This window comes from Podarcis raffonei, chromosome 14 (genome assembly GCF_027172205.1).
Source record: "Podarcis raffonei isolate rPodRaf1 chromosome 14, rPodRaf1.pri, whole genome shotgun sequence".
Classification (NCBI taxonomy): domain Eukaryota; kingdom Metazoa; phylum Chordata; class Lepidosauria; order Squamata; family Lacertidae; genus Podarcis; species Podarcis raffonei.
Window position 1 is genome coordinate 20414467 of NC_070615.1, and position 12785 is coordinate 20427251.

The following is a 12785-nucleotide window of genomic DNA, read 5'->3' on the forward strand; positions in this document are numbered from 1 at the left end:
GCAGAGTTTCGTATCAGTGTCATCATGGACCAGGTGATGGAATAGGAGTAGCCAATGTGGTTGGCCTCCAGATGTTGCTGGACTGTAACTCCCATCATCCCTGACCATGGGCCATGCTGGCAGGGTCTAATGAGAGTTGTAACCCAACAATATCTGGAGGGCACCACTTTTACTACCCCATGTTAGAGTTAGTAACTTTCCTGTAGTTTTGCTGGATCTTTAGAACCCTCCCCAGGAACGTTGGCTTAACTGCTTTCCTCTCAATCTTCAGAAAACCAGAAATGCCTGTCTTGTTTCAGAGGGGTCCCATGCATCTGTGATCCCTCTCCTTACTTTGAAAATATGTGGGCAGCAACCTCATCCTAAGTGAGGGGGATAAAGATGTGCAGCAGCTGACACAGTCTTGCTCAACACAGCAGGGTTGAGGATCTTGTGGCCTTCCAGCTGTTTCTGGGCTACAACGCTCATCATCCTTGATCCCTGGCCATTCTGGCTGGAGCCAATGGGAGCTGAAATACAGCAGCACCCAGAGGACCACTGGTTCCCTGTCCCAGAACTACAGCATGACAGGTGTGAAGCACCGCCGTTGCCTAGAAACCATTGCCTTGATAGTCCGGGAGTACAGAATGCCCAGGAGGCAGTATTAACTTCTGTGTTGGTACGAGGAGCTACTGGAGCTGCTGTTGCTGCTGGTTTCACTTTTGTGCCTCTATGCCTATCTTTCTATATACATAAAAATGTAAGGCTGTCATCACGCAGCCCTTGTTGGAGGATTTATAGTGGTGCATCACAATCCTAGATTTCATGAACTCCGAACAGGAGGAGGGAGCAAAACAGAAGGAAGGTTTAAAATGGCAGCTTTGAACAACAGCAGAGGCTTGAATAATTAAAGCAAGGATGGGGGGGGGGGACAGAGGAGCTGTGAGGAGATATAGGTTAGGTGAGATGTAAAGGGAGAGGGGTGGGGTTTGGTGGGATTGGTAAGCAACACAAGCAAGGGTGGCAGTCCCTAGTAAATTTAGATGCATCTTTAAGGCTGAACTGTGTCTCCAGTTTTAATATAAGGGGGGAAACGCAACCACCCAACATCACGGATACCAGAAGTTTCAGAAATGCGCATGCTTTTTTAATGGACACCTCCTTGAGACAATTAAGTTGACAAGCTGTATTTCCAGGGCAAGACATTCAATTGGCCTGGTAGCTCCACTTTAGGCCTTGTAACTCTAAGCCCCATAAAGAAATGAGCAAGAAATGTGAGTTGTTGCTGCTGCTGCTGGCTTGGCTGATATCTTGTATACTAATATTATGGCTGCGAGATAAATGTTAGGTTCTGTTTGACTCTTGGTTTATACAGCCTCTTCCTGTAAGCCGAGAATTCAGGAGTAGGTGAATGGGTTTCTTTGGACAGAGCCCACTCCTCCTGTTAAAAACCGGCCGCAGATGCAGCTTTGTTGTCCTTTCAAGCTCTGCCCACCCCCTCCCCAGCGCTATTAAATTATTCACACAAAATTTATTGTGGCATTTGGAGTCTTTTTCCAGGTGGTCTCATAAACGTTGGCGAAACCCTCAAAAATGTAGAATCGTACACAGCTGCATAGCTCAGCTCAGCTTTGAAACCTGTCCCAATATTGGACCTCTGTGTTTTGTGGGACATGCAAGTTCTTCCGCTCATTTATGTCATTTTGGGCTGCACTTGCCATAATACCCTTGCTGGCAGTATCTGGATTCTAGAAGTAAACAAAACCAAGCTTAAGGGTACTTATACCTTTGACTGTATATATCAATACCAATAAAATCTGGACCCCAAACAAGACATTTTCAAAATTCAGGGATGGATTCCAGACAGACCAAAGCATTTGCACAGGGACAGTGAAGGGTGTGGCCTGGAGACAGTCCTGGGACTCAGCTATACAGCTGCAAATAAAACTTTTCCATGCTTTTGGGGCATTGGGGGGCACCTGGCCCCTACCCCCAAAATATTGGGGAGGGTCCAAAGGGCTTGGCCCCCAGGAGCTGGTGGCCCTTCCTCCATGTGTTGCCTTTCAGCTAGATCTACTATTTTCTCTGCATACGGTAAAGGGTAAAGGGACCCCTGATCATTAGGTCCAGTCGTGACCGACTCTGGGGTTGCGGCGCTCATCTCGCTTTATTGGCCGAGGGAGCTGGTGTACAGCTTCTGGGTGTGGCCAGCATGACTAAGCCACTTCTGGCGAACCAGAGCAGCGCACGGAAATGCCGTTTATCTTCCCGCCGGGACGTGCTTTCGAACTGCTAGGTTGGCAGGTGCAGGTACCAAGCAACGGGAGCTCACCCCATTGCGGGGATTCAAACCACCGACCTGATCGGCAAGTCCTAGGCTCTGTGGATTAACCCACAGCGCCACCCGCGTCCCTATTTTCTGTGCATAGACATGGGCAAATGTTTTGGAGTGGTCTGTATCTTCTTTCAGAGTGACTTAAGTTGTGTTTTCCACAAGGTTTCATTGTTTGCAACAGAACTTGAATGCCATTCTCCTGAAACTGAAACACCTTGTATTTTCAGCGTCCGCAAATGCTTAGCTTTAGGAGCATACAGTGGCTAAAAAGCTCCCCTTTCATGCTGATTGAGCAGCTTTAGGATGCCAGAGATAGGGACCCTGCTACAGAAACAGTAATGACACCCCCCCCCCGACCACTAAACCACTGATCATGGTGCAGTCTGAAGCAGAGCACCTAAAGGAGAGCTAAGTCGTGGACCCCCATTTTAAAACATAAGTTTCGTGCTCCTCGTGCCAAGCATACACCAACCGAAAGAGCCTTGCTGGCTTTTGGCTCTCGGTATGATTATGGTAAACCTTTGGGGTTGGGGAAGGAGGGAAAATGAGTGCAAAGTATTCCCAGCATTTTGGGGTTGGTTTTTGTTTTCTTAAAAAATCCTACTGCTATGTGGTACACTTGATAGAATGTACACCGGATGCAATTTTGTGGGTTGAACTAGGAGGAGTTTTATATCTCTTCTTTCAGCAGAACTGTCTGTCTCTCTAAGGTCCGTGCCATACGGAATGTGGCGACAAAGGATGCGACGGCCCCAACGCTGACCAGTGCCTGAACTGTTTCCATTTCAGCCTCGGGAGCCTTAAAACTGGCAGGTAAAGTGGACAGAAGTCTTATCGCACATGTTAGCTTTCCGAAGGAGCAGGTGCGGTGGTTTAGTGGTGGGAGAGCTAGGTACAAAATTCCCACTCAGCCATGGGTGAGTGACCGTTCATTGTCTCTCAGCCTAACCTACCTCACAGGGTTGTTGTGTGAAGCTGAAATAGGGAGGGGGAGAAACAAGTGCACCATCTCAAGCTCCTTAGGGGCAGGGCAACTGGGATATAAATGTAAAAAAACAAAACAAAATATTCCCATCATATCTATCTTTTCTAAAGTTAAGTTGTATTGATTTTTTTATGGAGTTAACTTTCAAGCATGCTGAGGTTTGCAGCCTCATAATTCTTCCAGTTTATGATTGACATAATATATATGAAACAGGGGGTCCAACAATGAGGTGAGGATTAGGTGAGGATGCGAGCTGCAGGCCTGGGTGGGTGCTTGTCTCCCTAACTCCTCCTCTTCTATGGCCCCTTCTGTATATTATTGATATAATAATAATATTTTATTGTTTATACCCCACCCATCTGGCTGGGTTTCCCCAGCCACCCTGGGCTGCTCCCAACAGAATATTAAAAACATTATAAAACATCAAACATTAAAAGCTTCTCTGAACAGCCTTCAGATGTCTTCTAAAAGTCAGCTAGTTGTTTATTTCCTTGACATCTGATGGGAGGGCGTTCCACAGGGTGGGTGCCACTGCTGAGAAGGCCCTCTGCCTGGTTCCCTGTAACCTCGCTTCTCGCAGTGAGGGAACTGCCAGAAGGCCCTCGGAGCTGGACTTCGGTGTCCGGGCTTCAGTTTGTGGCCTCCCAGGAGGTTTCCTAGAGGGAATGTGGTCCTTGGGCTGAAAAAGCTTCCCTGCCCTTGCTATAAAGCAACAGGACCCGATTGGCTTGATCCAGCAGTCTCTTCTTATGTCTCCGGAAGCCACATGTTGGCAAAGCAAACAGGTGAATGGGCGATCAGAGAACCATGCAACATTTAGATGGCAGGAAAGAACTGTGATGCTCACAATGGAGACAGGACCATAACAACTATGCTGGTTGTGCTGGAGCCTCTCACTTTCCTTGTGTTTCTCTCCCCCCCCCCCAGGAAGTGTGTAAATTCCTGCCCCCCTGGCTACTTTGGGGACACTTCGCAGCGGAAATGCCGCAGATGCTACAGGGGCTGTGAAGCGTGCTTGGGCAGAAGCCAGAACTCGTGCACAGCCTGCAAACGCGGCTACTATCACCACCAAGAGACGAATACGTGTGTGATGCTGTGTCCAGCTGGATTTTACTCTGATGAGGGTAAGGAAAGGAAATGCTTCTCAGCTAAGGGCTGCTAACCAATTGAAGGTCTTTGTTTTGTTTTTACCCAATATAATTGTCTCTGTGTTAATTGATTTCAAGTTGTGCATACTGTCAACCCCTCATTGTAGCTTCCCACCTTTAAGGAAAAATATTGAAGGGTAAGAGCACCTACAATTTGATAAACATATACCAACCCCCTTTGTTAGAATGAAAAGCTTTAGAAGTATTTTCTATTTCATTCTCTCTCACAGTGACACGGTATAACCAAAACAGTCTCAACAAGTTCATAATTTGCAGCATCAGCCGTTAACATTTGTCCTTGCCCATTAAAAATGGGAGCCATTAAACAAGCTTTTAAATATTATGCTGTTTTAATTCTTCATTTTTTCCCTCCAAAACAATGAGGTCTAGAAACTTATTAATTTAAAGTTGAAACTGATAAGTTTTGTGAGTTATTCTTTTGTCATAAAAACTAAGAATTAGTTTCCCACTTGGTCTAAAAACAATTATACTCTTAGTATTAGATTATTGTGAATTTGACAGATAAATTGCAAGAATCTGAAGCTTATTAACTCTAATATCTGCAACTGATCATCTTTCTGATTCCCCCTCTTCCCCAATAAAGGTCAGAGACGGTGTCAGAAATGTCATCAGAACTGTAAGAAATGTGTTGGAGAGATGGACAAATGCACTGTCTGCAAAGATGGATTCAGGTAAATTGCTAATGGGGAAAAATTGTGCTAGGCTTTCAGAATTTCTTCTGAAGAAACTAACATTGAATTTATCAAATTATTTAACAGGGGAAATGGGTCAAAACTAGGCATGTACAGTTGACCCCCCTGCTGGATGAGGCCAGACGAGGGTCCATCTAGTTTGATATCCTTTTTCCCCCACAGTGGCCAGCCAGGCTTCCCCTTGGACATTCACAACCAGCCCACAAAAGAAACAGTAGTTTGTCGCTATCACCTGGCACACAGAAATTCCAATTTACTGGAGCTTTGTTCTCCTCTTCCTTACCCATGCACACCTGTAATCTTGCACTCCTGTGCAATCTCTTGTTGTAGAGTCGGTAAGAATTTGAGTTGCTGGGAATTGTAGCTCTGTGAAGGTTCAGCTACAGTTCCCAAGATTCTTGGAGGAAGCCATGTGATTTAAATGGATGGTGTGGGTGTGACTACAGGCTGGTGACTGTAAGCATTACAGCAAGCTAACATATGTGCTTGGAACAAGTGCTTGGAACAGCCTCCTCAAGTGCTCTATACATGTGATGTATTCATGTCTTATAAATTATGCCTAAATGTACTCACCCACCCCTGCCCAGCCTCAGTTCAGATGGAACTGGGACATGGGGAATCTGCTTGTTATAAGGCTGCAGCCCTCCTTTTCCTGGTATACCAGTGGTGTTGTTTTTATTACTTTATTACTAAATGGACGCGGGTGGCGCTGTGGGTTAAACCACAGAGTCTAGGACTTGCTGATCAGAAGGTTGGTGGTTCGAATCCCCGCAACGGAGTGAGATCCTGTTGTTCGGTCCCTGCTCCTGCCAACCTAGCAGTTCGAAAGCACATCAAAGTGCAAGTAGATAAATAGGTACCGCTCCAGTGGGAAGGTAAACAGTGTTTCCGTGCGCTGCTCTTGTTCGCCAGAAGCAGCTTAGTTATGCTGGCCACATGACCCGGAAGCTGTACACCGGCTCCCTTGGCCAGTAAAGCGAGATGAGTGCCGCAACCCCAGAGTCGGTCACAACTGGACCTAATGGGGTCCCTTTATCTTAATAAATGTATTACCCACCTTTCACCAGCAGGTCCAAGGGTGGGTATAACAATTTAAAATTTAAAACAGGAATAGAGTGAGCCCTGAAAGCACAAGTCTCAGGTGTCGAAGGTCAGGATAAAGGGGTGCATCTTCAGCATCCGCCGCAAGCTGCAAGGTAAAAATGTCAGGCACGCATCAGTCGGGAGGGAATTCCCCAACTCAGGGGCTGCCACAGAGAATGCTGTCTCCCAGGCCACCCCCACTCCAAGTTTCTGAGGAAGGTGGAACTGTCAAGAGGACCGCTCCACTGATTTTAACACATGGGAAGGTCTGTAGAGAAGGAGGCAGACTTCCAGCTATTTGGTACCTGTGTCATTTAGGATTTTAAACACTAACATGAGCACCCTGAGTTAGGCCCAGAAAGGAACTGGCAACCATGTGCTTACCTGCATCTTAAATTCAAATTTCCTGCGGTAGATGTGTTTGTAAAAGAAGAGGGTGCAAGCATCCTTCAGGAGAGGGAAAGCAAATAAATATGTTTATGTTGAACTTTATAAAACACACATTTTTCTGCCTGGTGCCTCCTTCAGACCTGCCGAAGTCAGGCTGTGTGTGTTGCGTACTGTATGAGTTATTATTCCAAGCAAGTTGTGTTTACTTAACATGACTGGTCTTGATCTGTACACTTCTAATATACCTTACTGAGCATGAAGATTCACCCTATAGTTTTTGCTCTGTGCTGAAACTGTCTGCTTAAGAAAACAGAGGGCTCACTCTGACTTCTGATGGTCCCACCACTTTCCTCCAGGGAAACCCACTCTTTAGTGCTGAATCAGAGCAAATGTCAGTTGGGTTTTCCGCAGACTGATGTTTGCTCCGATTCAGTGCTAAAGAGCAGGTTTTCCTGGGGAAAGCAGCAGGGTGAATGGAAAACCACCCGGCTCCGTTCTTTCTAAGCATGAGACAAGCAGAAGCCAGCACGAGTCCTGAATGAGGATCTTTCAGAAATGATTTGAGAAACTTTCCTTGATTAGCCTTGGCTAACTGATTGAGCTGCAAACATTTTTACCTCCCCCCCCCCCAATCCACCATGTTGCTACAATATAAATAGCATGATCCCAGAACATATTTTATTTTGTTAAAGGTGATGTAGGGGAAGTCTAGCAATCAGCTGTGCAACCTTGGTTTAAACCAGTGTTTCCCAAACCTGGGTCTCCAGCGGTTTTGGGACTACAGTTCCCATCATTCCCTGACCACTGGTCTTGCTAGCTAGGGATGATGGGAGTTGTAGTCCAAAACAGCTGGAGACCCAGTTTAAACCTAAGTGCTATTGGGAAGCTGGGCATCTAGTTTGAGGCTTTTTAGTTTAGAGAAAAGGCAAGTAAGATGATACTGTATAATATTATGTATGGTATGGAGAAAGTAGAAAAAAGTCTTCCTTCCCGTCTCAAAATACTAGAACTCACTGGGGACAGCCAACGAAACTGAATATTGGAAGATCTAGGACAAAGAAGTTGCCAGATGCAGCAAATAAATAAGAGCTGTAGATTCATGGCTAAGTACAAGAAGTTAAGACGTTGATCCAACGAGTGACACAGACACCGCGCCCTGTAACTTCTTTTTGAAGAGTAGGCAGGCATAGAACTTAGCACAGCAAGCAGCCCCGTCCTAGGACTGGACTAGCAGACAGACACTCCTTTGAGTGGGTTGGGCTTATCCTTGTCTCTGTGTCCTTGGAGTTGGCTCTCAGGTATCTCCTCCTCTGAAGGAAGCCCCTTACGGACAGGAGGGGGTGCCAAGGGTGGCTTCTCAGTAGGATGCATTTGACTAGGGCTGTCCAGCCCCACAGGAGAAAAACACTCCTCTGCCAACTTGCTTGGACCTTCCCTTAGTCCCAACTCTCCTTTCCCCAGACTACTGGCCTCTTCGCCAGACTCAGGTACGTCTTGGGATCCCGATTCCACCCTCCCCATTCTGCCAGAACCCCTCCCCAGGGTCGTCCTGAGCCCCTCCTCCAAGACAACTTCACAGGACTCACGGCAATACCTCCCTCAAAATGGAATCTCTATTGAAAGATTAGTTTCTTTATAATCCCCATTTGGTTTTCTTCTCCCTTGCCTTCTCCAGTCATAAAGTTCCATCTAGCCTTCATGAGGAAAATGATACATGGCGACTCGGAGTGGATTTAGGAAGATGGGTCCCACTGATAGGTTTCCCCCCGGGAAAGAAGTGGAACTTAAAATGTCAAACACCAGAAGCTTTATCTGAACAATTTGTTCAAGCGGGAGCCCCAAGGCCACCTCAAGCAGCTGCACGTCTGTGTTGCTTCACTGCAGAGCCCAAGGCCTCCTTGCCCGATTCATTTATAGGGCAGTAATTGGTCTGAAGTGACTGCTTCAATAACGGCACTTTGGCTAAAGTGGAAAATTGCAAGTTGCCTCCAAAGATTATCTACTTCCTAGGAAAGGGGGGAAAGTATCTTTTTATTGTCCACTAACTTCCTTAAGCTGCTCCCCCAAAATCATGGCTTGTCACCTTGAAGAACATTTTGCCAGCAATGTTTCTGTCTCTGCTTATTAAAAAAAGAAAAATCTTCCAGGGTGAAACCAGGAGATGTTTACAGGGATGGTTCAGCTGTAAATCAGGCTCACCGAGGAAGTGCAGATGGACTTGAGGAATCTGTCTCCATATCTCTATAAAGTAATGATGGCCTGGTCTTGAACTTGATCATTCTGTAGAGTTTGGGCCTTTTTGCCTCAAAAACATCACTTTATTTTTAAATGGCAGGATGGTGTGATGCAAAACTTCGACCAGATGTGGGGTACTTTTTGGCCCTACAACGGTTGCTGAACTACAGCTCCCAGCAGCCCCAGCAAGCATGGACAGAGATGATGGGAGTTGTGGTTTTGCAACATCTAGAGAGCCAAAGGTTTCCCACACCCGGCTTAGACCAAGGACGATGTGGTGGATATTGTATGAGACTGGAGACAGATGGGATCTGGGTTCAAATCCCCTCTCAGCTGTATGTGTGACCACCAAGAGTGGGGCTAAATGGTATAACCCCATTTCCCCTTCATGGATTGACAGAAAGTATGTGGCATTCATATAACTCAGTACTGTCTACACCAGGCATAGGCAAACTCGGCCCTCCAGATGTTTTGGGACTACAATTCCCATCATCCCTGACCACTGGTCCTATTAGCTAGGGATGATGGGAGTTGTAGTCCCAAAACATCTGGAGGGCCGAGTTTGCCTATGCCTGGTCTACACTGTCTGGCAGTAGTTCTCAAGGGAGGGAGTTTTATCCCAGCTCTACCTGGAGATGCCCAGGATTGAACTCTGGACCTTCTGCATGCAAACCAGATGTTCTACTACTGACTTGCAGTGTTTGCCTTGGGATATCTTTCAGGGATACCTGACTCCTAGCTTGTGCCATTGGAGCATGTTAAAGTGTTGAGACAACTACACAGCCTTGATGAGATCATAGCTGCTAAAAGTAATCAAGAAGGGCGTGTTTCTCACGCAATTCATCATCTGCACAGATATATGAGTGCATGGCTAGGCGCAGGAGTCTTAATAAGTATTGGTCAGTGAGTTTGTGCTGGTCAGGCTGATGGGAGTTGGTCCAAAACATCTGGAGGCCACCAAGTTGGTGAAGGCTGGTATACGGACTGTGGCACCTGGCAAAAGTGCAAGCAGCATTGCAGAAATGGTTGCATGCTACACAACGGCATAGAGAAAATAAGCAGGCTTTTGCACGTGATGAAGTATTCCTAAGGACCAACCTACATATAACACAACGAGGAGCAAACATTTGCAATTTCCATTCCTGTTTCGGTTTTGGTTGGAATTCTCCGACATCTGTATGGCTAACGCATCATGTAGCTCAGCTCTTAGCCAACCAAACACTGCCAAAGAACATGCGCTTCTAACAGTAGGACACATCCGTTGGTTCAGGAGCAATTTTCCATCACCCCAGGATTGTTCATGACTTCATCTGTGTAGAAATGATCACATTTTGTGGGGAGAGGGTAAGTGAGACTGTGTCCGCTGGCCATGCCCCAAGCAGCACTACCAGATCTTCATATGCTGCAGATATATAAGCAGAGCTTGTTGTTCGGTTTGGGTAGATAGGTAGATGTTGCAGGATGGACCTTTTGGCCATGATCCTATTCTGTTTCATTGCCTCCATTTCTCCATGGGTGATTGCATGAACAATTCTATAGCGTTCCTTCATCTGTACTCAGTGGCTTTGCCAAAGGAACAGTTGACCTCAGCTGGATGTTAGTAGCTCTACTAATGAATGGTTGGATGAAATTCCATGGTCTGCTAGGTTAGATGACCTTGGATAGTTTAAAAGTTATTCAAGGGACCTTTCTAACATTTCAGCCCCAATCACATCAAGGCACAGCAACCTCTTCTGTAAGAAAGGGTCACTGCTAGAGAAATTACAAAAAAGCAGCCAAAAGCTAGGAACCATTTATTACTAAAGTTTCTGTGGGTTGTTCATGATGAAGATTTTCAGAGAGTCAGGCTTGACTGCCCAGATACGGATATGAAAAAACATTGCCCATTCCTCTAAGTTTGAAAGCTGTTTTTTTTAAAGGCAGTAGTTCCTCTGCTCCCCAAAAAGGAAATTAATTTCTGTTGTGCTGCTAGCTCTGTTTCAGCTGCCTCTAAAGACACTGTCAGCGGTGCTCTTCAGAACAGCCAGCTGGCCATTTTTGTGCCCACCCACTCCCCACCCGTAATTGCACTTTAAAAATAAAATCTTTATTGCTTTGAGTTGGGTAGGCTGGGCAGAAGAGGCAATATTGCAATAGCAGGTAGAGAGATGTCCAGAGGCCCAAACCTTAATAGGATAGAACTTGTACCGATTCCTGCAGAAAAAGCAATTGTCACCTGCCAGAGGCAGTCTGCCTTTGAATACCAGTTCCTGAGTGTTACAACTGGGGAGAGTTGCTGTTGCACTCTGGTCCTGCTTGTGGGCTTCCCATAGGCATCTAATTGGCCTCGATGAGAACAGGATGCAGGGAGTGTGTGCATATTTCTAGGCTTCAGTGCTAATGTCGACCCTACTGGACCCTTTGGTCTTTATCTGGGACCCCCCTCTAGGTGCACCCTTTAAGGGACAGGGCCTTTTCTGTGGTGACCCTGCTTGTGAAATGCTCTCCCCAGTGAGGTCTGCCTGCTTCCATCATTAGCATCCTTTCAGCGCCAGGTAAAAACTTCTCTCTTCTCCCAGACATTTGACTGCTTTACAGTGATTTTGCTGACTATTGATTGTACATTTTGCTGCTGTTTTATTGACCTGTTTTATGTGTTGTTGTTGTATGGCCTTTGTTGCAATGCATTGTCTTTTATTTTACATTGTGTTTTGCACTCTTAAAATTTTGTAACCCCCCCCTTGGGCACTCCTAACGTGCCAGTCAACCACAAGATTGAAATGACATTGATGATGACCTCCATCGCTTTCCTCCACAGCCTTGTAGACAATAGCTGCGTTACAGGATGCAGGCCGGGCATGTACCTGATCAAGGAGCCAGTACGATGTGAGGGATGCCAGTCAAACTGCCGGACATGCGTGGGTATGTTGTGTGAAGTAGTTACAAGAGGCAGGTAGTACGTAGGAAACATCAGCTTGTTGATCTGAATTGTTGCAAGCTTTGCATGTCCTTCACTGCAGAGAAGAACAAAGCCAGCCTCCAGGAGTTGCAGAAATGCAAGCTACTGGGTGTGTGGCTCCACCAACGAAGGAATGTTGTCCTGGTTGGTCCTTGGCTTCTTCTCTTCTTGGGCCAATTCTCATATGATCCCAAACCATGGTTTGGTTTTACCATGAGCCAGCCTGTAGGCCCATGCTTTTTCTGACTCCCTGGGTCATGAGCAACCAGTCCCTTGGCTTCCATTTCTTGTTTGGAGTGCAGGCACAAACCATAGCTGATTAAATGTAATGGCAAATGTATGGTTTGCTATGGACCAGGAAGCTAGCTAGGGCTGATTGGAGTTGTAGTACAAAACATTTGGAGGGCACCAAGTTGAGGGGAGGCTGCTGTAGTGCATATGTAGGAAGGCGCTGTCCCTAATACATTGGGCCAGTTGGAGCACGTCAAGTTGTCACTCAGAATTTTTTGTTCTGGCTGGGGTTGTAGACCAAAATATCCAGAGAGGACCAGAGAGGTTGCGGGAGGCTGTTTTAGACTGAAAAGCCAATGGGGTTTCTAAACGAGAAAATAGGTGTCTGCCTGTGGAGCATTGAGCTCTGTATCTGTTTTAAGTCAAGTCTGCCTTCAGATTCTTATTTCTAAGGATTGCATCCAGCTAAGATCTAATCCAAGTAGATTAACTAAAAATAATGAACCTAAGTTAATCATGTCCATTAATTTCAATGGATCTACTCTTGAGTAAAGCTAGGATTGGGTACAACCCCAAAGAGTCCTAGGCCCTCTTCACACACCTTCTAGTTTGCCAGCTCGCAAGGAAAAACAGCCAACTCTTCATATTTAAACCATAGAAAATTTCCACAATCCAACTGGATTTTGCTCTGCCAGGGCCAGCATCACACGTGGGCATGGCTGGGCAGAGGAGCCACTGACAAGCGCCC

At 46.2% G+C, this 12785-nt stretch overlaps 1 protein-coding gene across 4 annotated transcripts in view; it reads left to right on the top strand.

Moving 5' to 3' along the window:
- PCSK6 (proprotein convertase subtilisin/kexin type 6) overlaps positions 1-12785 on the top strand; it is a 101149-nt gene that overhangs the window by 79497 nt on the left and 8867 nt on the right. For 2 of the 4 annotated variants that reach the window (XM_053365414.1, XM_053365413.1), the window contains exons 15-18: positions 3025-3127; positions 4227-4423; positions 5052-5139; positions 11666-11769. In XM_053365414.1, the coding sequence (XP_053221389.1) occupies positions 3025-3127; positions 4227-4423; positions 5052-5139; positions 11666-11769 (492 nt within the window). Of the gene's footprint in view, positions 1-3002; positions 3128-4226; positions 4424-5051; positions 5140-11665; positions 11770-12785 lie in introns of those variants that run through there. The other 2 variants (XR_008327549.1, XR_008327550.1) reach the window with 2 other exon arrangements.